A 26,228-nucleotide genomic window follows, 5' to 3' on the forward strand; every position below is an offset into this window, starting at 1 on the left:
ACAAACCAAAGAGCCCATTTTATTTGCTAATTAGTCCTGATGTCCCATGTTTTTGTGCTTCTAACTACTGTTCACTCAAAAAATAGATTTAAAAACTGTTGGTGGTCCACTTTCCACTTTTTCTTGCCATGTTAAAAGGGATTTGTGTTGAAATAAGCATAATTAAGAAATCCATGTGAAAAATACTTAAGCAAGGCAGCTAGGGGTCAAAGAAAGAACACTTCTTATCGATCATATGGCATCATTTTGGACCAGACAGCTCAGCTGGTATGATACGGGGCTTTTTTCTGTTCCCAAAAGTCAGAAGGATAGACTGTGCCAAGAAACTTAACTGATCCCCTGAGGCATTAGAGCATGTTTATGAATGTTTGGAGTTATTAAAAAAACTATTTTACAGTAAATGTCACCAATTCTCACTGTTTCGCAACAGTATAAGAAATGTTACAGAGTGAGCACGGAAGACAAGGAAAGAGAGAGAAACTGGTAAGAGGTCACCAATTTCTTAATTTGACTTTCATAAGAGCGAGAGAGGGAGACAGAGAGATGAGAGAGAGAGAGAGAGAGAGAGAGAGAGCAAATTTGACTTTTGAAGAAGGGAACTAGGAGGAAGTGGAAAATGAGGAAGAGCTAACCGATTCACAACAATGGGATGGAAAAAGAGAATGCAGTGTGTGTGGGTGTGTGTGGGAGAGTGACAATCACAGAGGTGACAACAGGCTATTGAGGTTGGCAGGGCACACGGTGATGCAAGTAATTTGAGGTTAAGAGCTCACAGTTGACAAAACTGTTTATCCGAATGCCACTATATGTAAAGCGGTAGAGCAGAATGAGCTCTGATATAATGAAAGGAAGGCTGTGAGCAGCGCTGGCAAACACACACACACACACACACACACACACACACACAAATAGAGAGGAGATCCAGTAAGCTTCATTTTGCATCGGGGGGCTCTAAGCAAATCATTTTTTCGATAACCGTACAGCTCAGAGTTTATTATCCTGCTGATATCATGGCCAAATGCCAAAGTTTCACGCCCATCCAAATTTGGTGACACAATATTGTTAAAGGCACAATGAGTAGGAGCTACGAAAATGGCATACACAGCGACCAAAAAAAACCCCGTGAATACAGCGAGGCGAAACGCGAGGCGGACAAAGCTCATTCCCAAACGACAGTGAATTTGGAGGCTGGCTTTCCCCCGCTGGCGAGCACCGTAATCCTCAATGAGCTGGGGAGGAGGGGCTAACAAACCGCCACCTACGGTTCATATTCACTGTGCCTTTAAGGTTTCAGATGTATTCTCTACCATGCGTTGTACAGTACAATTTTCCAATAACCAATATGACTAAAAGAGGAGAAACTTATCAATTATTACATATATTACATGTTTATGTAACTTTTGGTCGCACTAGCTGTCTGTGAAGGTTTTACATGAGCATCCTGTGGTAGAACGAGGAGTAGTAAAAGCTTAAAAAGTCCGTGCTGTGGATTCCTCCCCTTTTGTGTTAAATGTGATTTGGGCTTTATTTGAGTCTCACTTTCTTGCCTGTCTTGACAATTCCTCAGCAACCGACTTGTGATAGATGGGGCAACCACTGATGTCTGCCAGCTTAAAAACTTTTCACAAACTGCAAGCATGTTTCCCCTTCAACGCCAAACTGCTGCGCTTGCTCCGTGTTGTTGCAATTAAGTTACAGCAGGCAATATTCTCTTCATTGCCTTCAAATCCTGAGAAAATTAAATCCACAATTACTTGATCCAACTAAAAAGTATTCCTTTGTGCTATAGACCTCCATTGTTCAAAAAGTATTACAAACATTTAAGCCACATTGTCGCAATGGGTCACATATTCCCTCATTACAGCGTTTTGCTGATAGTAATACCCACTAGCACACCAAATATGGAGTATAGTATAGTTAGTTGACAGAAGAGCACCGAAGCCGTTTCATTCATGCTTCACATTCAAAGGCTCATTTTCAAGCTGTTTGGCTGCCAGCTGACTAGCAACTTCCAATCATATTCCTCTAGGTGTACAGCGCCGCCATAACAACCATACAGATCTCACTATTACCCCGCTGCATACTACGCTCATGGCAATGCTTTTTGTTGCCACGGCTCCCTCGACCGCCCCAACCTCCTGAGACTAGGCTGGCAACGTTTTTGGTGTTGTTGATTTAACAGAGAAATGAGAAGTGTCTCTGACTAAAATGTATTAAACCAAAGCTGAAATAGTCCCCAACAAATGTTTTATTGAAAAACTGCACAGTCCAGCTGTCTTAAGAAATTACTTGGCTTTTTCAAAAATTAAACTATATATTTGGGGCCAATATTTTTAAAATAGTTCAGTCTGCAGTAGGAATGAATGGGGTTGGAGGGTCACATAAAGTTGTTGGATAGTATTGTAGAAACTATTGACACGTCGTTGTTTTTTGGTCTTTACATCGGATTTGTTCAAAAAATAGACATCAGCGTTATTCTTTCAGCTACTTAACAAACTTCATTAATGTAGCTTCTAAAAGGAATTAATGATTAAAACATGAGCTGATTCCCATACTCACATCCTTGATACAGTTTTATACAACAGCGCACTGTCCTGCACCAAAGTTTAAGTTGCATCCGACAATGCACGGTGCCCTTACAGTGGAGCTGTTTTACTGCACCGGCTTGTAGGGCCCTCAATCTGTGGCAGTATGATGGATTCACTGGCCAAATAGCCAATTAGGCACTTTGTAGTCTGACACTCTCACAACGGGACATTTAATAATAGGGGACACAGACGTGTGTGTGTGTGTGTGTGCACACGCATATGAAGACAACCCAAGGCCTTTCGAGTGATGCTGATTAATGGGCCCGTATGAGGCGACTACACCCCAATCTTGTATTCTCCCTTTTCTATTTCTTTCGCTCCTCGTCTTCCCTTCTGTCTCTCTGCGTTGCTCACACCATTCCTTTCTCATACACCTTCTCTCTCTTTTTTTCCGCTCATTCAAAATATAATGGAGTGTCAAGCAGAAAAATGTCCAAACTACTTTTAGCCATTTTCTGACTTAAAGACCTTTGGGGCACAAAGATAATGCACAAATTGTCAAGGTCCAGAGAGCAATTGACTAAGTATATGTGTGCATGTCCGTGAGTGTCTATGTGTTAAGACTCCTTTATATAATTGCATATTAACACACAGTGCAATTGTAAAGGTGATAAGAGCCCCCTGAACACCTCCCACATCTCTCTTCCTTCCTCACTCGCTCTGAATTCCTCCCACTTGTTCTCTCCCTTGTTGTGTGCGAGGGTGTGAGAGAAGGTCAGAGTATTCAAATCAGCATTTTCTCTCCTCAGAGGGACCTCAAACTTTACCTTTTGCTTTACTTGACATGTGGGGGAGGGGTGACGGTGAAGAGGAGTCAGGGAGACAAATGTCTGTTAATGCTTGACTAACGGATGATGCGGGGGAGAAGAGAAGGGGATATTGTTGAAAGCCATGAGGAGTAGAGAATGAGGAAAGAGGGGAGGGCAGGGGGACTCCCATCCAATGTCTTTATCTGACTTTCATGTGAGAGCAACTGAAGATTTGACTTTTAAAAGAGGAAAGATGAGAAGAACACAAGCAGAGAGAGATGGAGAGAGCGACTCTGATGACCTGTGATCAATTAAGTAAGTGAGAAAGTGAGGAAGGGCACACACTCCATCTTTACAAAATAGCTCTTATAGCAGCGGACTGAATAAGAATTTCTGTGGCCATTTTGTATGGTGATATGTTTATTCCACACAAAGCCATAGTTTGTGTGTCTACAAACATGCATTCGCAGCGGCTTTTTCTGGATGTTCAAGTGCTCACCTTCACTGAAATGTTAAAGCAATTAAGAAAAACATATTTAAATCTCCTCTTGTCACTTTCAGTTGGAAAATAACACTTGCTGCAACGTGTTTGCACTCACAGAGACATAAACTCTGACAGTGAAAGAATTTTAACTGGTAGTAGAAGTAATAGCCTTTTGTCAGTATATTACCATAGACTGTAAGCGGACGTAGTCACACATTGGTTTGTGGACTGCAGTTTTATAGCCTTGAGTTTTACATTTTAGCCGTCACCATCTTTTTGCAACGGGAAGTACAAATGAACGCTGAATAAGGCATTCTTACACTTCAAGGTCTTCTCCATCACATCTGTTTAAGTTGTAAAGGCCAGATGGGACTCACTTGCAAATATTTTTAAGTATCAAGTATCCATATTGCTTTAAAATGAATTGTTACAATAGATTTTGGCTTTTTTATTTTGATTGGGATTGTTATTATGATTACTATTATTACTGAATAGTTTTCCAAAATGTCTTCTTATATCCATCTTCTCACACAATGCCACAGCTGTTGTTTGTGACATTTCACTGTGTAGGATTTCCAGCCAGGCAGCCACTCAGTTTAATTACATTGTAGATGTGAGACATCTTAAGTAAAAACAAATATCTGAGCGGTAGAGCTCAGTTTCTTACCCCATCTGTGTGTCCGTCTGAAGCTGTGACCACCAGGGTATAATAATCCACTGACTCCCTGTCCAGAGGCTTATCCAGCACCAAATACCCTGAACTGGAGTAAAAACACACAGATAGTTACTGTTAACCCGGTTGAGCATGAGCTTAAAAATGAATCAGAACAGAAAAAAGCAGTACAATAAAAACACAGGTCCAAGAGAAGCAAACACAACCGAACAGAAAACTTTGCTGAAGAGTCCTGAATTTTATGAGAAGTTTCAGTTCATAATTAATTGATTGCTAAACATGTTAATCATTCTCATGCTGATACTTCCAGGCTTTTGTAAGTCGTTTTATATGCTAACTCTGGAACAAGGGGCGAATTTGGACACCTATTTCTCTTCATAGACATCACTTTGGAGAGAACACTTTTCGGAAAGTTGCAAGCACTGATAACCACTGCTTAAAAACATTAACGCCCATTAAGGGTGCTTTACTGATGCAGATGATGCCTCATACCCATCACCTCACCCACCATGATATTAAGGAAGGCCCTCTTGGGTGCTGTTGCTATAATGGCTCAGACAGTGGTGCGTCATAAAAACACCTTTCTTAAGTCAGTCTTTTCACTGAAATAGAGTTTGTATGCAAAATACTTCAAACCTAGAGTAAGAGCTTGTGAATCTCAATGCTGATTAATTACACATTAAATAGAAACTTCATTATCTTCTATTGACCAATGGTGATTAAAAAAAGGTCTTACAACATCAATATATTAGTAGATGTGTATCATATGTATGATAAAAAGAAAGGTGGAAAAACCTCTAACTAGCCCCTTGACTCGTTTTTTTCACAAATGAATGAATGTGAATTATTAATGATTAATGCATAAGTCAAAGTCTACAAGTTCACTGACGAACTAGAAGAACTGCTTTCGTGCAGCCTGTCTGAGACTTCTGACCAATCAAAACCAGCAGAAAGCTTTGATGTCGGCCTGATTGACTAAACTATTTACTTGCCAAGTGAAGATTTACATAATGATTGAAGTGTTTTTAATTTAAGCTTTAAGAAACCATCTGAAATGCTCATTTCTCCAAATATTGACAGTGTGTGTGTGTGCGTGCATGCATGCAGATGTTAAATGGTCTACAGAGGGAAAGATTTGAAGCTCTGTGTGTTATTTTCCTAAAAGCTCACCACTGATCATTGTACTGATGCGGGCCCTTTTAGTTCTGTATTAAACTAATCAGAATCTTTTGGCCACAGAAAACTTTTTGGCACATATTGGAAGATTTCACAATGTCCGACAGAACCCATCAGAAACTCCCAGAATGCAGAAATTAAAGCCCTTCAATTTATTTAAATATTTTCTCTTATGAAAAACTGTGCAGGGGACTCCTTTACTTGGTCCTCATCTTTCGATTGAAATCCTCATTTGTCTGTCATCATTGTTCGTTGTTTCCTTCCGAGCTCTCTCTAAAATGTTGTGTAACTTTTACTTTGTCCCTGCCCTGCTCTCTTACTCCCTTTCTCTCCCTTTTTTTCTTCCCCATCTCTTCCAGTCTTTCACCTCTCTCTGCTTTGTTTCTCTCTTGTCTCCTCCTTCTAGAAATGCAGATAGGATCTCTCCCCAGCATAAGAAATGCATTTTTAATGTGCAATAAATGAATAAATACAACAAAAGCCCACAGTCAGTATGTGTGTGTGTGTGTGTGTGTGTGTGTGTGGAGGAGTGTACGTGTGTGTTTATGTGAGGCCCTTGGTTGAGCCCGAGCCCTGTATGATATAATTTAGACTACTTTACACCACACACACACACACACACACACACACATTATATTGCCGTGGTTGCACAGTATGCACATAATCACAGTGCGAATACACAAATAAGAAAACTGGTAATGCTTTAATTTGTAAAAACTTAAACAAGCTCCACAGTTTTGATCAAACATGATGAAATAAGATTGTGTGTGTGTGTTTGTATGTGTGTGCTTACCTCTGCTGTAGAGCAAAATGTCCAAAGGCGTCTCCTCTGTGGATTTTGTATGTGATGGGGTCCCTCTCACGATCCACTGCCTTCAAAAGCAAACAATGACAGAAACACTCGTTTAAACGCATCTTATATCTGTCAGAACTAAACATTTGGACATGAATTGACTTCATCTGTAAGGAGCTGTGGAGGTGACAACCACTGGAATGTGTGTGTGTGTGTGTGTGTGTGTGTGTGTGTGTGTGTGTGTGTTTGAGAGAGAGCAGGAGTGTACCTGCAGATTAAGCAGTGTAGCCCCAGTCCTCATAGCTTCGCTGATCTCCAGATTGTATTGTTGTCGGAGGAAACGTGGGGGGCTCTGGTTGTTTGGGGGCAACACTTCAATATAGACTGTAGTAATGGATGATCTAAAGGGAGAGCAAATGAGAGGAAGAGAATGGGGTAAAGCCAAATGGAGAGATTACAAAGACAGATAGAGAAGCAGCCTGTAAGACAGAAGCAGATAACAGAGGAATAGTGGCAGAGAAATGTTGGCGAGGGATGAGAGGAGAAAAGGTGGAAAAGAGAAGAGCTGGAGGGCAGCACAAGAGGATAGTGGGTAAAAAAAAAAAAGCAGTGTCAGGGATAGTGAATGGTCTATTATTTAAGTGAAGAGTAGCTGGCCAGTTTTTGTTTCTTTGCACTTCATGCTGTGTTTAACTAATCAATAAGAGTGTGAAGTCAACAACAAAGAGTCTGGACAGTGTTCTGCTGGGCTTTAACAAACTGTTTTTCCAGGGCTTAACGTTTCTATCGTGCATTTTGAAAAACTTACACTACTGTTTCAATGATTCATTCGTGTAGAGGCTGATTCATCTTTCTATTCATTCATTTTAATAACAGTATGTCTGCATAGAGGAACACCATCTTTTATTATTCCTTCAGAATCTTGAAGATACTGTGAGGAACTTTTGACTGGTTATAAAACAGTCTCAAATGATTACTGATGCCTCTAAATGACCTACATTAGTAAACAAGACCATCAGCAAGAAGACTTTCTATTTCTATATAGTTATTCTTAATGGTCATCATCGGTTCCACCGGGTCAGATTCCATGCAAAATCACACAGGTACACCAGAAACTCCTCTAGCTCAGTGACCTGCCCACTGTGGACGGACCCAGATCCCGCTTCGCTGCTGCCTTCCACCTGCAGGACACAGCTCCAGTGGAATTGGAAAGTTCTGTGCCAGGTTCTCGGAGACTAAGGGGCCGTATTGCTGGGCCCACTGAAGGGAAGGGTGGCACCGAAGAACCAGGACCAGGACCGCGCGAAGCAGACTGTCAGATCCTGCTGCAGTAAAATGAGAGGTTTTCTTAAGGGACTCTGGTGCTCGGACCACCGGACCACTTTTGTCCACAGGGACCGTGAAAATCAACACAAAAAAAAAGTAAGCTTGTGGTAGCTCTAAAGGTGAGCCCTGCCCTTGAACACATAAACTTTTCATATCATATTAGAATTAATATCAACAAGGGGTTTGTACACATGTATAGGACTGCATTTACAAGGACAGTTATAGATCAAGGCAAAATAAACCAACTGTGTATGAAATATGGATTTGGAATTTCTTTGACAGTGAAGGGAATTTGAATCAAAATGTTTCAAGAGGGAATTATAGATATAAAGGTTTTATATAAGAAGTGGAAATAGGCTTACAAGTGAATTAACAGAGATAAAATAAATAAGTTAATTAGAGTTTATGATTTACAAGTCCATGACACCAAGGGGAAATCTATTTGGAACACTTTCTGAGAGTAGATTGTTTCACTTTGTAGACTTAGTGTTTACTTCCCCTGTGATAAAGAGCTTTGGCTGTTCAAAAAAAAAACCATTTATTTAAAAAACAAGTTACCTTGATGACCTACAGTTGACAGAGCTGCTTATTTCCAGCGCTGTAAACAGCTTGTGTCCTTGTGTCAGTTTTTCTTTCTGAAATATTTGATCATCTCGCTCAAAGTTGTCATGTCAAACTTCATTTTTTAGCCCCCTAGCAAATTGACTGCCTTACATAATTGAGATAACAACATACGAACTGAAAATTAAATTAAGACCCAACTGGCATCTGGAAACTGGCTTGACACCTGCTACACCAATTATCTTAGATAATTCAGTCATGTATTTTGATCCTGGACACAACCTTCCCAAAGGAACAAGATTCAAGAGAGCTGGGACTCTCAACAATAACTTCAAAATAAAAGTATCCACTGGCAGGGGGCACGACAGGATACTTTGTGGGAATGATATTTCTTGGGTATATATTACAACACTCAAAATTTGCATTAACAAAAGAAACGCCCCCCCCTCCTAAAAGAGAATAATGTACAACCTCAGACCTATTAAGATTCACCGCATATCTAACATCGACAGAGGTCAAGAAGAAAAAAGTATAACGTATTAAATTAATATTATATCAGAACCACCTGAACATACAGTTGCAGCCTTTTTCTTAGTTAGTAAGTTAGGAAAATAATCCTATTCACCTCAGTATCAGTGTGGGCTAAACTGTGTATACTTTATCAGCTTGTTCAAACTGTTTCTTTGACGTTATATGTTTAAATTTTGTTTAATATTCAAGACATATTGTTTTTTTTTTTTAAAAGGTATTAACGGCCATCACGCGGGAATTTTCTAGACTTAATGTTTACCGGTACGCATTTCCCAAACTTATTCAGCCATATTTGGTATATTAGAAGATTTCTGGATCACTTCTTGAATTCAAAATAAAGGTCTGAGTTTGAGACAGTGTTTGGCTGCACAGTAGGAGTTTGCATTGACTGGCCCCGCCAGCGTGTCAGTGAGGTTTATGGGTTTAGACATATTGAATTATTTTCCTCCTGCTTTATAAAAACAAGTGTTGAGGTCTGATGCTGGCTCACATGAAAATAACAGTGACTCACTGAACATCATCTGGATGAAAATGTCACATTAGGAAGAAAGACTGTAGCAGATAGTAAAATTCCAGCCCTTACATTTTTATTAAATTGGTCCTTAGTAACACATCTTAATTAGCTGGTTGGAAAAAAAAAAATCGCAATTACTCCCATTTCCCAGTTTCGCCCACACATGACATGAGTGATGTTTGGTTTTACTCACCCTGAATGTCAGGGTAAGAAACTGCAGGGATTCACTTTGTGTTCCTACTTGGCGAGAGAGCTGGTCTCAGCAGGGAGAGATTAACTCCACTAAAACTGGATCATCGACTGAAAAAGCCAAAGAACCTCGGATCTAAACAATAGCCCACAAAATCTGTTCACAACAATAAATAAATAAAAAGATAAAGGCTGGAAAAATGTAAGCTACCAGGGAGGGAGAAAACCCCCTTTTTTTACTAAAACAATTCAGATGGCATTATTGATGGAAAACGACTGAGGGACTGGAGATTATTCAGTCGGGCTTTCTACTGTAGCTATTTTTCGCCTTCTTTTTCCATTCGAAAAAACTCTTTTGTCTACCGATGGTAGGCAGACTCTTCTTTATTTAATATGCGTTATCCATTTCATAGCCATGGCTAAATAAAACGGTTCCTACTTGTGCAGTACAAACACAAACCCACACACGTGTACATACAAACATTAAGCTGCACAACAAATGCTCAATACATTAACTGACTGGTTGGCAAGCGGCAGCCTAATGTTTCTTCTGGTAATAAAAACCATTGACATGATTACTGTAACTGCAATGGTTTCTCAACAGTAGTAGAAGTGGCACCATTATTACCACTACTTCTAATATTACTGCCACTGCTATTGATCTGTTGACATACATGTTGGATTACACTTGGTGAAGTGCATGTAATGAGGACTTGGTGTTGACTTGGGGCTTCAGTGCCCCAAGCTCGTGATCTATTGGGGCCAGAGTTGGGCAATAATCTCTTACTTAGTTAAGACTTTCAGCAATGCAGATTTTTTTTTGTGTGTGATAGAGCAATTTTAAATTGAATAATTACGTTACAGTTACAAATCCAGTTTGTTCGCTGTCTCAACAGGAGTTTAATGGAGGATTGGGTAACTGCGTGTTTAGCTTGGCTCACGACTGGAGGTGTGGGTACGCAATCGGCCACTACCAAATGAGGGAAAGTGTGTATCTGGGTAAATGCAAAGTCTTATTTACACTTTTTTTTGTTGTTGTTAACGTTAGCTAATGGTAAGTCGACAATCAGGAACCTGGTATTTCTAAAGTGCTGCAGCAGGCTTTATGGCTAGCGATAAGCTAGCCGCTTATGGTAATAAAAATAATAAACATAAATAGTTAGTATTACTGTACTTCCGAACTGTAGGCTGGCTGCTTGTTGAACCATTGAGTTTTATTTCCTATTTCAACATATGTATTGTGTAGTTGATTGTTTCTTTAAAGTAACTCGCCCAACACTGCTTGCAACTGGCAAAACAATGACTTCGTACCACCTCTATATTTTCCTAAATGCCTCTTACGGTACAGTGCAAAATGGCTTATTTATCTTGACCTCTATCTAGCTATTATCTAAAATCTTATCCTGTCTTATCTATTCTCTCTGGTGGTGCCCTCTTTCTCTCTTAGCCTACAGTTTGATGAAAGTATAAATGAGACCCCCAAGCATTGGCAGTTTTCAGTACTCTGGGGTGCATCTATGTAGGCCATGGAAAAGCACTTCTAATCTGAATGAAACATGTATCTCACGCGTTCCTCTTCAGTCCCAGCCCCGTAACATGGAGATGTAGTTACTCACAAGCTAAGATCCAAAGTCATTTAAAAATGCTGTCACTCGTGTCTTGTTGGTTGCTGCCAGGAAGAGGGACACACGACTCATTTTAAAGTCTTGACCCATAGTTTTTACAAATCAGGTAGCAGAGATGGATATTGATTTGCTATGCTGGTTATGTTTTCTGCTGAGATAAACTGAGGGTCTGGGGAAATTTGGGGACAATCTGTGGGCCAATCACTGGAACCACCTCAATCTGTTGTGGTTCACATTCTGTATTGATTTGGCAACTACACAGCTGGAGCCATGTACGAGAGGGGAGACAATTTCAGCTTTTATGACAAACATCGTTGGAGAGAGCAATGCATTGCTTTTGTGATGAATAAATCATTATCTGATAAAGATATACTAAAAGTAAGCCATGAGAATAATTTACACACTATCTGTTTTTTGTAACTGGATTGATTTATTAGACACAGTAGATTAATTCATTTGGGGTAAATCTGAGGACAAACCACAAGTCAACTGATGGAGCTTTGAGTGTTGGACATGCTGAGAGGTGTCAGAGCATGTAATTATTAGCTTCCATTAGAGATGTCCCAGGGCTGATCCAAAGGATCCAAACAGCCAGGTTTTACACTGCGAGCATTCGTCTGCATGTGTGAGAGAAATTTAGAGTGCTTGAATCTGATAACATTTTGGGGACACCGGCAAGTGACTTCTGAGTACAAGTTTGAAAATTACAAATCTGGGGGTGTGGAGTTACCAGACCTCTGTATTCCACTCCTCACCTCTACTTGAAGGTATTACTAGCATAACATACCTGAGTATCCAACCAAACTGCCGGTGGTCGAGTTGCATTGTGGGTAACATAGATGTGTAGGCGCTAGGAATAAGAATACGTGGCATAAAGAAGAAAAGAAGGATATGTCTGATTCTGTGGCATCATTTCTTTTTTTGAAACTGTCCATTGTGAGTCCGACACTGTCACAGGAGTGCAATGCCAACTCTTATATTTATTATCTAGGCATGGAAATGCTCACAGGGGAGGTACCTGCTGATAAACACACTGACATATGCAAAACATTCATACAGCTTTCCCATATTCTAAAATGTAACCAGGTGAGTCGATTAAAATTGGCCGCTGACAGCTCAAATTAAAGTGACTGTCGCCTCAATTTTGTACTGGGCCTTTTCCTCAAACAAAAATCGTGATTAAATATTCCTGTATGTCTGTAACTTAGTGTTGTTTTTGTTTGGTGCCTCTTACTTGAGGAGCAAAGACTTGGCGTATTCGTCCTTTCTGCAAGGACACTGCAGTCTTAATTTATCCTTTTGTTGAGAATTCCAAAGCGCAAAACACAAAGAACTTTACCCAAGTGTGCTTTCAGTATGAGCAAACAACAGGATGTTGCTCACGCTGGCGCAGTACTGTTTATGTAGCTTTTGTTGTCATTGATGCCTTTGCTCATGTTTCTTTTGTGTCTTTATTAGAGGATATGTAAGAAGGCAAGAAAACTGTGGGGAAAATGAAAAAGAGGGACATCGTGCATCAAAAGCCATTTTTTTTCTCTGCAACCTGCAAAAGCACATGGCCTTGTTCTCTTATGCTTCTTATGTTGAGGCATTGCGCAGTGAAAAACACTAAAGGAATCAAACTCTGCTCCATCAATCTGTAGAACAAAGCAGAATAACTATGTTCCAGTGGCTGAACGGTTCGATGGCTGGATTTTCTTCTCTTTTGAGATATTGCACGATAATTGCTAAATCTAAAATTTCTAAATTGAACAGGTCTCTGGCAGACTTTGCTACCGAATCAATACGCACAGACCCAAAAAAAGAATGGTGGCAGCTGCATTTTCCATGAAAGAGTTTGTGAGTTGCTGAAAGTTATGGCTTCTTATTGATTTAATCCATGAAGGAGAGATGACGGGCAGGAGACGGAAAACAGTAGGCAGGAGATCAAAAAAATAACACAAATGTCACCGTATCAAGTCAGTCCTTATCCTTTAGAATGCGACATGGCCAGATTTCATTACATTTTGTGTCTTTACCGTGTGTCATATTTCTTCTAGATATCATGTGTGCTTGCATTTGTGGAAATTGTCCCTTCTCTGACATGCAGACAGTAGCCTATAATTTTCAGTCCGTTTCTCAAGAAGAGGGTAACTAGCAGTGAGGCACCATTCATTAACTTTCAGTCTGCGACACTCTTCTCCCTTTTTATTCTTTCCTTCTAACATTTGTCTTATCAATTGTCCTCTCTTAGACTCTTTTCTTGCCATTTTCCAATATAAAACCATAATTCATGATGTATCTCTAAAATTGAACGCGGCTTACCCGAAATGGGCGAACAGATAAAGAGAATGTCAGAGAAGGTTTGAGAGTGCTGTGGAGTGTCTGACAACGAGTGTGAAAGCTGATGACCTTTCAAGCCTCAGTTCTAGACGGATGGGAGTAAGACTGATGAAGTCGACGGAAAGAAAGTCTTACCTTCTCTGAGGTGCAGGCCCATTGTCCATGCCTTCTACAGTCAAAGCGTAGCTCCGCCCAACTGTGAGCTCAACACCTGGTGCCACAGTAATAACCCCAGTGCTGTGAAAACAGTCCATTCATTACAGGATTATAAACACTTTCATTCAAATTGCTAAAATGAAGGTGGTACGTGAACTTCACACAATCTTTAAACAGCTTGTGTCCTCCATCAGTGTCTACACAGGATGCATTCAGGCAGAACCGAGGGCTGTTTGCGACAACTATCTGCTCCGTCTCACTGTCCGATTCACAAACGATTATCTAAATTCCGTTATTTGTCATGCATTTCCCAAAAAGTAATTTAGCAGAGCTTTATTCATTTATTTTTCACTACAAAATTGGCATTGCATCCTGTCACTGTATCCCAAAATAATTGAGTTTGAGTGCACACCCCTTATAAATGTGCTTCAGTTACCACCAACTCTCTGAAGACTTATTTCACTGTAACTGCATGTGGCTATTAGCGCTGATCTTTGTGAATCGGACTGTTTTTGCAATAGAAAGGGGACGATTTCCTGCTAAATGTATGCATATAACCCAATTTAAATATGAGCAAATAGCACTATTTGCTTAGCAGCACATTGAGGGGTGCATTTCACTCTTTGAGGATGCTTTTAGGATAACACGGTTTCTTTTTGTCTTGTTTGCATAGGTTTAGCGGCTGCAAAAGTCGCACAATCCTTTTGTTAATTTGCCCCGGAGTGTAGATCTTACGTGTTTTGGCAGTACTCAGTCACTGTGCACTTAAAATGGAAGAAAATGGACTAAAACTATGCTCCAGGTTGGGTTCACACAAGAATATGGAGAGTTAAATGTGAGCTGTTAACCAGCCCGTATTTATAATTAAAAGCTTTTCCATTCTGCCAGACGCGCGTGAGAAGGATGACTTAAAAACCTCATCTGAAACTGTAGACAAGCCTTTAGAGGTGCTATTAGGTGTTTTGTTCTTTGCTTTGGACAGAGCCAGGTTCGCATTTTCCGCCTGTTTTCAGTCTTAATGTTGAGCGAAGCTCACTGGCTGCTGGTGGTAGCTTTATATTTAGATCACAAACCTAAGTGGTATTGATCTGAAATAAACATTTTAATAATATTACAATGCAAGTGATATATTTACCTTTTGCCAATAAGAAAATGTCCCTGGTCACCAGCTAAGATCCGGTAGCTGACCTGACCATTGGGACCTGCATCAGAGTCGATTGCTGCCAGCTGGGTGAGATACACAAACACACAAACTGTGTCTAAACACTCACCATCCATATGAAGTGTAATACGTATATTGCAAATTCTACATCAGAACTGTTGTTAATACATTGTGTGTGTTTAGCAGTGCATACCTGTAACACAGTTTCTCCAGGCACCATATCAGTAAACAGGTTGACATTATAAGAGGCATTAGCAAAAGTCGGTGTGTTGTCATTAGCATCCAACACTGTTATCGACACGGTAACCGGAATGCTCTGCTGGACTCCGTCTGATGCTAAAAGCTGGAGGGACACAGAAAAGAAGAAAAATGACACGAGCAAAATAAATAAAATGTTCCTTCAATGATGAAATGTTTACACTCAGCCGAGCTACAAAAAGCTACCTTTTGAGAACCCTGGAGTGGGCGGACTGTGTACTCTACATGTCCGCTTGACATCTTGATAGTGCCTGTTTGTTTCCTTGTTTCTTTTGAGAGTTGTTCAGTGTTCTTTCAATCTAAATCCGTGTTTTGAGTTAATTTATGTGTGTTTGTGGGTGCAACTGAAAACTCTTGAACGTATCTGTGCGGTCTGTCTCTCTTTATTTCCCCTTCACAATTTCCTCTCAATGATTGCTGTTTCCCACTCCCTTTAAACATATGTATCAAACCCAAAACATTGAACAAACATTTCTTGTTTCTTTGTATTATATATAGTTTCAAATTCAATTCTTCAACAATTTGGCAAGTACGCTTGCTGGCTCAAGCGTATTATTTAGCGTACAAAAATGAGAGCACTAAGCGAATAAGCACGTTTCCGAAAATATTTAGTTATTTATGTAAGCAGAACTTATTCATCCTGTCAAATGACATGATGCTCCCTGTCAATTTTAAATCAGTTGTAATTTTAGCTTTTTAGATACACACAGAAAAAAGCAAAGGTCCACTATGCAATTTGGCATTTCTGAAATGTTGCAAATAGTCAGTAATAGTGAGATGACATTGAAACACTCAAAGATAGGTCGGCTGTCTGAGATTGCATAGCTGCCAAATAAGCTTTACAATTCTTTCCGACAGGGTTTTTTGTCATGATCTTGGTCTCCTCTGTCATTCATTTAGCACACAAACATAAAAAACAAAAACAAATGAAATGTGTCCATGTGAATAGTCCATCAGTGATGAATATCAAAGTGCATATCAACAGACGCGACAGAAGCTTCTTCACTGATAGCAATCTTCTCTGGCGCAAACTCATCTGCCAAGAAGCTGATTGACTCCGTTAAAATGAAAATCATCCTCCAGGTCTCATAGCTCTCTCTCTCTCCCCCTCTCTCCCTCCTCCTCCTCCTCGAGTTTAATTTCTCCTGCAAGGCTTTCATGATTACTGTACACCTCTGCCTTTCAATCAATACACCAGGCTTTCTGCTTTCCCCATCTTTAACTTCCAAATAGATGCGTTTAGACACAAGGATGCATAAACTCATACAATATGCTGCTTTCAAACACACACACACACACACACACACACACATACACATACACGAGCACTGCCAGCATGACCAGGCTGAAACTTGGCAGGTAACAGAATGCTGTACGTAACGAAACAATACTGTACATCATATGGTGAGGCACACCCAGATAGTGGTGGAAGTAAAAGTAGCAATACGACATTGTAGAAAGTCCTGTATTCAAAATACAGTACAAAAGTATTAGTATTAGTAAAAGTAAATGTACTCATGATGCAGAAGTTACCCCTTCCAGAATAATGTATATTACATTCTTGGATAGTGATGCATTAATGTGTTCATTATTTCAATGTTGCAGCTAAAGGTGGGGTTAATCTTAATGACTTCATATACCGCCAGGTAGCTTGTAAAGTTTTACCATAAGGTAAACTAGAATAACACAACCATAAAGAACATAAGATTGTCTGACAGAAACAGAGAAACCGATGGAAAGAGGTAAACACAGAGGGACAGCAACCACTGTAATAAGCCTTGTTTTCTACACCTATTTCTGCATTGAGCTACTGAGGTGCTGGCCTGCATGCAGAAAACTAGACAATCATTCAAGAAAAACCTGCAAGTCATGCTCAGCAAATGTATAGAAGCAGTGCTAAATACTAAATGAAACCCGTATTTAAACATTAGTCGGTAAACTTTCCTGGTTTATGAAAAGACATGAGTGTAATGCACACATCTTTCATTCTTTGTTCTTCCCATTTCCCCTCCCCCCTCCATTTATGTCGCTGGTTGATTTTCACTGTAACCTCCTGCTCTCTTAAAAGTGTGTTTTCTCTCGTTCACTAGCGCAGCAACCCCCTGCCATTTCCCTCCCCCTCACTTTTTCCTCACTTCTCTCTCCTAACTGGTTAAATGGGTAAATTAGGCTCGACACATGACTGACTTTGATGAGCTACAGGTGCATGCCTGACATTCATGCCTACACATTCCTGTTCTCTCTCCAATCTATCCTTTCCTCCTATTTTGCCTCCTGTTTGCACCTCTTCACAAGATAAGTCTTTTTTTCAGGACCACCACTAGGGTTTTATCAAGGGTCTGTGGATGGAGGAGAGTTATTCAAATGCATTCAGAAGCTTATCTCTCTCTCTCTCTCTCCCCCGCATACATATTGTATATAATGTGAAGGCTCTAGAGTACCGTGAATGTGTAGGAGTCCTGTGTCTCTCTGTCCAGCGGCTGCACCAGGGTGAGATATCGTCTGATTCCAGTAGCAGACACAGAGAAAACATTGGCATAGCTGTCCAATGAGAGCTGGAGTTGAGGGTCCCTGGTCTGTTGGATAGAATGAAAGATGTTGAGGGGAACAGAGAAGACATTAAAACCATTATAGATTTTCCTTTTTAACTGAGGAATGGTACTGTTAAAACACTGCATTGCTAGCAGAGCACATAAAGCTATAGCACATTTACACCCGACAGCTGCCCAATACAACCACAGCGATACAATGATGGCTGCTAAGCACCTTAATTGGTTCAATTAAAGGAATACGCTGACATTGTAGGAAATTGGATGCTTGATGAATATACAGTGAATAATCAAAAGAGCACTGGCAAAAGTGACACAAATTTTAGGAAAGCAGTAATGATTTCTCTCTCTCTCTTTGAGAAATTATTGTATTTTCCAAATTGAAGTTAAACCGGAGTGGAGAAAAACAAATTAAAATGCTTCCAAAACAGCTGAGAGCAAAGAAGTGCTTAGACAGGAGAGGGTGAATGAAAAACATCTCCAAGGTTTGCTCGACATAAAAATTCTCCTAAGAGGGCTGTGTGTGGGTGTGTGTGTGTGTGTGTGTTTTAAACTCTGTGATGGAGAGGCAATCCCCATCCAAGTCCTCCTCTGACATTCCCCACACAGTCCCCTCCTCTGTATGTGTATGCTGTATACTGTATGTATGTGTATGAGAGTGTGTGTATGTGTGTGTGTGAGCTCTTATTCCAGATAAGGCTGGCTCAGCAGGGTAGGGGGGCTGATAATATTGTCGATGTAGCCAGTGTGGATATTGAGTCATAAATAAACACACACACGCAGTCGTATGCACACACCTAAATAAAAATGACGGATGGTACATAAAAGCAATTAGGACTAATCATCATTGTTTGTACTTAATGCTGGAGGAAAGACCAGGGTTAGCAATATTTAAAATAAGTCGATGTATATCAATCTCCACACACAGACACAGAGTCTCAGGAACACACTGAAACACACACATGATCCCCACTAAGCTCATTCCCTGCTGTGGGGGTCTTTTAGAAGGCAATGACCCAAAGCTTGTTTTTGTCAAAACGCCTATGCTACATCTTAAACAAACTAAGCTCTTGGGAGCAGCGGCGATAACAATGCTGCAGCACTGTAAGTTCTTACATTATCATTGAGAGGCAATTTAAGAGGGAAATGGTTTTACCATCCAGATTCTCAGAGACATTAGATAGGGCACTCCACACAGGCGCAAGCAGGACACAAAGAAGGGCTGAAATGGACACCTCAATGGTTCAATCATTCCAGGAGTTCCTACTGTTTGAACACTGTCACCATGCTGGGGTTTGTTTACATGGTGATTAAATTGTGTTGGAGACAGGAATTAGCATGTTTACTTCTGTTAGCACGCCTGAGACCTTGAGTAAAGTTCCAAAGTGCCAGGATATAAGGGTATAGCAGTACGGTATATATGATAACAAATGACCGTTGGCTATACCCCGCTTCAAACAGCAACTGTCCAATCATAGCTTTGCAATTGTAACAAGGTATGGCAGACCTAAAGAGTTTGGAGGGTTGTGTCATTTTGATTCATATATTGATCTATCTATTTTGCTTTACAAAATCAACAGCAAAAGAGCAAAAGCTGAAGGAATGGAATAAACACCATGTTTGCCTGCTCTAACATAAGCTGTTAATGTTATGACGGCTAACAGCCAGTTCCTTTTTATTTCAGCTGGCAAACTCGACAAGACTCCTGTTAGAAATAACACGTTTTTCAAATACATCATTCCAAAATCAAGGGCACGTTGTTTAAAACATTTTGAGGAGTAAATCTGGCAGTATTATCGCCGTAAACGGCGTATGTGCCACGCGGCAAGAGAGAGCTCAGCAGGGGCCGAGCGAACGGTCAATTTGCCATCTGGCAAATTACACCATGGCATGTCTTGAATGCAAACTAAAGCGAATTATTGACAAGTTGCCATAAAACATTGGGAAACAGGCATTGGAATTAAGAGCAAATCAATTTATACTAGTTTTTGTTGCCAAAGGCACAACCAGTTGAAGCTTCAAAGAACTCAGCAAAAGGAGGTAAAGATATGAAGAACAACCTCAGCTGACACCTACAGGCATCTCATTGGATATCAGCTACAAAGGAAGTAGATGCAACAAATGCATATTAATGCTATAAACAATGTTACATATCACATAAGTGTGATAATTTATTTTGTCAAAACACGAGTATTATAAGGATTTTGATGTCTTTAGTCAACGACAGCTCTTCATGCTTTTATCCTCACCTCCTCCACATCGTTATCCAGAGCAACGATGGCCAGCGGTGCAGACAGGCTGGACGCGGTCGCTATGGTGGATCCCACTGGTGATGCTTCACTAACGTAGCCATGGTAACTGGTCTCCAGGAAGTAGGGTGCCTGGTTGTTTTCATCCAGAACTTCGATTTGGAGGTTGGCAAAAGCTGGCAAAGGGTGGCCATTGTCCTGCTCTGCCTAAAGTGGAGGAAGAAAATAACGGTTCATTTTGGCTGCAAAGCTTCACCTTCAAGCACCTTTTTTTTTTTTTACTACCCCTTTCTGCTTTATAACTACACAATTTAAAATGTTGTTTGTTTGTTTCATGATGACCCTGACGCAGGCCACAAGCTGACATGTGCTGATCTTAACAAATAAGTTGTTCTATATACTACAAATGATTTGACCTTTCAGACATATTCCCTTCTCCATGCACCTTGGAATTAGGCAAAGTTGAGCCAGAAAAGCCCAGTCTACGTCTTATGATTAAAAGTTATGAATCAGATTCACCTCACACAGTTTCTTTGTCTCACATCTCCCCTTCAACTCTCTCACTCCCCCTTGGGAAGGCTTTTGGCTTTCTCCTTGTGTGGAAAGTCTATTACAGACCATATCCTGTAATTTCCCGATGGTTAAAAATGCCATACGGAACGACGAGTTAAATTATTTTGGAACACGGTGTTCATTCCCAACCTCCCCCTGTAATGTTAACCCTGTCTCTATGGGGCTTAAGGAAAAACTCAGCGATTTAAAGTTGATTGAAATCTAAAATCTAAAGCACATGACTATACAACGGTTTGATTGCCTGTGTACCTGTGTGTTTTTCTGTTTGTTTATCTGTACTGTCCTCTGCGTTTTCTATTCTGTTTGCATATTATTTCTGGTCGCCATTCTCATCTACATCTCATGGTTGTTGCCAGCTTGCTCCCTCAAGTTTCTTCCTCCTTCTTACCCTCATTCATTAGTTCATGTGGGATCAAACAGCTTTACCATCCCAAAAGTACACCGAATGCATTTTACAAACAACATCCCTACATTCTTATACGCACACCTTTAACTTAAGCAAAAACATTCTATAGAGGAATATTAGCATTTTAAACTTCAGTTGAGCCAAACAAGATGTATGCTTGGTGGTGTAATTCAATTACCAGCCTAATTAAGACAGAAAACACCTTCACACAGCATGGGATAGTACTAATGCTTCACAATTACTGGCACCTAATATGTTCTTGGTAAACTATTTTTAATTGACAGAAACCAGGAAGCCCCTAATAAATAAATTGAGGAGGAGCAGCTGGTCTTTACATAAGAGTACAGATTTGATGATCAACAGCTTGATGTATATTTCGGGGTTAAGTGCAATAAACAAAAAAGGCACTGCACATTGAGGGGGGGAGGGTGCTGTTTCCATTGGAAACATGCTGGGCGAAAATCAAGTTAAGCCTCCCCTTTTTGCAGTCCTAGTGTTTCTCACCTTGATAACCAGATCAAATCTGCGGTAGAGTTCTCTATCAATGGGCTTTAGTATCAGGAGCTCCGCTGTGGTGCCGTTCAAGCTGAAATATTCTGCATAGGACTCTGGTTTGCCTAAGAGAGAGAGAGAGAGCAGATAATAGGACTAAGAACTGAGCAAAAACTGAATATACAAACATTGGGTATAGTTTGTGTATGAGACAGGGAGAGACATCAGTAATTGGTTTAAGAATCAATATACGTTTGCCTGGGGGGAAGTATAAAATATACAGGAAAGGAGGAGATGGGGAGAAGGGGAGAGCAGGATGGTTAGTGCTCCCAGTTTTCTCATCTCTGCTCTCCACAGGTGGGAATGCACAAACACACGTATACACAATACATATGTGGCACTTTAGAATGCTGCATTGCTCAGTGGGGAAATCAAGTTTTGGTGAGATGAGCAGCAGCACAAGCACTTGTGCACAAGGCAGCATCATTTCCCAGATATCTGCGGTTACGGATGTTTGTGTGAGCGCCTATATCTTCTTCTTGAGGTATGCTCCTTTGTCCACCAATCAAGCAACTTTGCAACAGTATGTTCTTTGAAATAAGTTTGTTGTATAGAGCAATTACCAATTTGTCTGATGAATACCATAAAATCATCTTTGAACATTTAAGTTGTCTATCAAGTGGTTTCTTTTTCACATCACAGATCTTGGAGAAGCTTGGATTTGTTTCTTTGCTTTAAAAACATTCAAATTCTAATAATTTGATTTTCAACACTGTAGCCTACAATGGTAAATCTGTCGGTGGCACAGAAATGTATATTGTCTGGCCATATTTGTTGCCTTATTGCCCAATACTAGTGATAACCAATCTAAAGCCAACACAATGTAAACCTACCAATGAGGAAGGAGTATAGAATCCCTGGCCTGTCCGAGGGAGGTTGTATGTTTCTGTCTTGGTCCACAGCTTGAATGGATGGAGTCACATTGACAGGATTCACCTTATTCTGGAAACAGAAGCAAGGAGGGCATTCAAGTTATCACCACTTACAAATATGATATAACCGATAGATTAGTATGAAAAAACATCAGAACTAGCAAAAACAGGAAAGAGTAATACAGAACTTGCGCCACAGGCGAGTAACTACATTGCTCACACTTTATGGAGTTTAATTTCGAGGATGAAAAACAAAGAATGAAATAATCAATCAAGCAAACTTGAACTTGTAGAACATGTTCAACTTTTCACCAACAGTGTCAGCTTTAATTAAAAACAGCGACCGCTTCAAGCAACAGCTAAAAAACGGGGAAGGATATAAAAAAATAGAGTTGTTCTGAGGTATTAAGAAAAGCTTTACCTAAGCTATTTATTTATGTAACAGCAAGCGCTGAGCATGCCAGCAAAGCAAGAGAGAATTAAACAGGAGGAATAGGAGAATCAATTGTTGGCAAAAGCACTCTGTGGTACACATTAAATCACATATAGAGCAGACATGCGCGTGCACGCCCACACAAAAAAACAATTAGGACCGATTATTTACTGTGCATATGCATTGTACTACTCTGTACACATACACATACTATATGAGTCTGCAGGTGTAGATCCCTATCTGTATGCGAGTGTGGCCCGGCTATAATGTTGACTTATAATAGTGTAATATGCTGAGGTGTGGGTAATACAAAGACCCCCAACTGGGGGAAACATTACATGGCTACAGGATAAAATCTCCAATCACTAAAGCTATAAATGTCAAGCCAACACAAATATGCAATGTACACGATAGTGCGCTCATACACCTGCTTTCATACAATACTTCACCACCGCACCTGTCGCGCAGCACTTAAAATCTACAAGCCATCATGGAGCTATATTTCTTTGACTGTCAGTGAGAGAGGGGAGGGACACAGACAGAGAAGAAGTTATGGCGAGTAATGAAGTGGAATAAAAGAGGGTGTAAATATATGGAAGAGAGATGAATCTGCCAGGAGTTGAGGGTAAACAGGGAGCTGAGGGATGATGTAAACGCAGCAAAGAAGAAAGGGGGAAAGCGAGCCAGGTCACTGAGAACACTGAGGTACTTTAAATGTGTGTTATGAACAATGAAAATCATCAAACACACTACTTCACGAATGACAGAAAAAAAGAACCCCGCTGACAACAACACAGACGTATAATAGCGTCAGAAGTGACAGTGAACAGGGAAAGAACGGTCCTGCGTAAAAATGAAAGGTGTAAGGAGTGACAGTAGACAGTCCCACCCAGTGTCACCAACCCTAACAATTAAGGGCATTGTGCCAGATACTTTAAATAATTCATATCATTGATATTATCTGTGTTTTCAGACCAACACTGACAGTTAAAACCAGATAGCTCAATGAGAGCCTGATAAAACTGAACCCACTTAACGATGCATGCCCAACATGTTGGACCCCCAGCAACTCACAAGCTGAGCAGCTTAATTTAATGTTAAAAGATTGTTTACTCACTAAGCGTTAAAAGGCTTAATGACATGAAACATGAATTGTAGGTTGAATCAGCAGGTAGAACATCAGCAACAGGTATCAAACAGACATGAATGAGTCTCTGCTTGTGGTCAGATGAGGCTTTGTGGCAACGACTGAGCTATGCGGGAGCACACGGCAAGTCATTCTTTGTGGTGCAAAGGAGACTCAGCACTCCCCTATTGCATAAAAAAAACAACTAATTTCCACAATGAGGTGTACCGCAGTCCTGCAAAGTTGAAGCCATTGTTAAAGGCAGCTGCAAAATAAAGTTAGAGCATACAGTGATGTAGTCTTTGATAGCTTTGTTCACCGTTATGTAACTTATAGCCAATCACTTGCCACGTAATGGCAAACTAAATAATTTGCTCAGGTCTTGGGAGAGTTATTTACTGGAGTGTTCAATTATCTATTTTCCCCTCACAGCTATAAATTTCTGAGTTGCAGAGGCAGCAACGTTTTTTGAAGTGCATGTATGAACATGGCCTGACAGCCAACTCCTCAGCATAAATGACCAGCATATTGGTGTGTGTGTGTGTGTGTGTGTGTATGTGTGTGTGTGTGAGAGGGAGAAAGACACAGCCAGAGAATAGTTATGTTGCCTCTAAGGCTCTGAGGTTGTCATATCGTATCAGTCTGATTAGGACTCAAACTATTATAGTGCCTTGACTCTCCTCTTCATTCATTCCTCACATCCCCTCACCTCGCCATCTTCTGTATATCACAGCGACAGCAGAGAGCTGCTCTTCTTTCCACATCTCTAATCACGTCTCCAAATTATATCTATCTGTCCGTCCGTCCGTCCGTCTGTCTACCTTCATCAACAGTTTGAGGGGAGCAAGCGTAAATGTAAATGAGCGTTCATTATATTGGGGTTCATTCAGGCAGAATGTGTCAGAGTGCTCATGTTGGGTAGCTTCAAAGTTTAGGAGTGTCCATGTAGCGCTGGTTGCAGCGATTTTTCTCTCCTCATCAGTAATTGAACCATGACGCAGGCATTCTGAAATAAAAAAACAAAAACGCTACATGGACACTCAGCCTCAATCAATCAAATAGGGCCCCTGAGAGACAGCTGCTTTGAAAAAGATCAAAGTGCATTCAGACGGACCTAGTGGGAGAGATCATGCTGTTGGCATGAATACGTTTTTATTCAAATGACCGGAGTTTGTTTAAGTTTACGATTGTTTTTAAATAAAGCTTTGGAGTTTTTGCGCTGCGACTCACAATTAGTGCGTCTCCTTGGCTAGCTCTTTAGTTATTTGATTTTGAATACCAATAAAACAGCTGCTACCTCCTCTGGAACTGAATTGCGTGCAGACCACCGTGTGCTACATTGTAATAGTTGTCAAATCCTTCATCATAAAGGTTTAGACCCCATTACATGGTCTTGTCTGTTGTATTTTTACTAATCAACCTTTTCGCTGCAGATATTTTGACTTGTCATAGCGGGAAACGCACAGGTGTACCTAATAACATTAACGATGGCTCTGTTAACGATGGACGATGCAGCCATCATTAACTTCATCGAGTACGCTTGCGCTTTGACATGTTAAACTGTCTGCGTTCCCTAAATAACACCTTTAATCTGACATCTGCAAAGGTCCCAGCTCCTGTGATGAACAGTGATCACAGTCTCATTCAAAGAGTGAAAATCACCAATAGACAGGAGAAGCAATGCAAACTGAGTTTGTCTGAATGATCCCATTTCTCTTTACTACTGTAATGTTGTAAGATTATACATACTGGAAACAGCAAAGCACCTTGAGTCGGCAGCAGTTGTGTATTGGGAGCAGATTGACAAGTGAGAAGCAATCTTTTTATACGTGTTTTATACATCGTTTCAGATTGTAAAACCTTTTTTCCCAGCATAACGTTTTTGTGTCTGACTTTTTCTCTCTCTTCTTTCCTCCGTGTTTTATTTCCCCCTCCACATCATCCCTCCATCGTAAACCCTGTCCTTGTCTGCGTACACTTGCTGCTTTTCAAAACCACGAGGTATAAAGTTGATTTACTCCTTGTTGTTCCTCGCCGTGCCTCTTTTGGCTGGGAGAAAATTGTGTGTGTGTGTGTGTGTGTGTGTGTGTGTGTGCATGTCTGTAAGAGTGTATGTGTGAATGAGGAGAGATAAAAAGAGGTTTTAAGGAGGAGAGAGAGTTACATCAGTATGTCTGGAGTAAAGTGAGCATATGTGAGCATACGTGCGACTGTGTGTGTGTGTGACAAAGATCTATATAAACAAAAAGATGAAGTAGACAATATCAAGCGAAGCATGACTGCCCTGCTGGCTTGACACAGTTATGGGTGAGTGTGTGTGTGTGTGGGGGGGGGGGGGGGGGGGGGGGGGGGGGGGGGGGG

The 26,228-nt window shown here is 40.5% G+C and overlaps 1 protein-coding gene across 7 annotated transcripts in view; it reads right to left on the bottom strand.

The window, feature by feature from the left end:
• The window catches only part of LOC116381146 (protocadherin-15-like), a 231,534-nt gene that overhangs the window by 63,066 nt on the left and 142,240 nt on the right, over positions 1 to 26,228 (bottom strand). For all 7 annotated transcript variants that reach the window (XM_031843009.1, XM_031843011.1, XM_031843010.1 and 4 more), the window contains 10 exons: positions 22,270 to 22,378; positions 21,389 to 21,501; positions 19,906 to 20,112; positions 17,549 to 17,683; positions 15,043 to 15,192; positions 14,823 to 14,914; positions 13,667 to 13,768; positions 6,732 to 6,864; positions 6,464 to 6,543; positions 4,489 to 4,582 (listed from right to left, as the gene is read on the bottom strand). In XM_031843009.1, the coding sequence (XP_031698869.1) occupies positions 4,489 to 4,582; positions 6,464 to 6,543; positions 6,732 to 6,864; positions 13,667 to 13,768; positions 14,823 to 14,914; positions 15,043 to 15,192; positions 17,549 to 17,683; positions 19,906 to 20,112; positions 21,389 to 21,501; positions 22,270 to 22,378 (1,215 nt within the window). The remainder of the gene's footprint in view (positions 1 to 4,488; positions 4,583 to 6,463; positions 6,544 to 6,731; positions 6,865 to 13,666; positions 13,769 to 14,822; positions 14,915 to 15,042; positions 15,193 to 17,548; positions 17,684 to 19,905; positions 20,113 to 21,388; positions 21,502 to 22,269; positions 22,379 to 26,228) is intronic.

Source organism: Anarrhichthys ocellatus, unplaced genomic scaffold (assembly GCF_004355925.1).
Source record: "Anarrhichthys ocellatus isolate YVR2014 unplaced genomic scaffold, GSC_Weel_1.0 scaffold4, whole genome shotgun sequence".
NCBI classification, from domain to species: Eukaryota; Metazoa; Chordata; class Actinopteri; order Perciformes; family Anarhichadidae; genus Anarrhichthys; species Anarrhichthys ocellatus.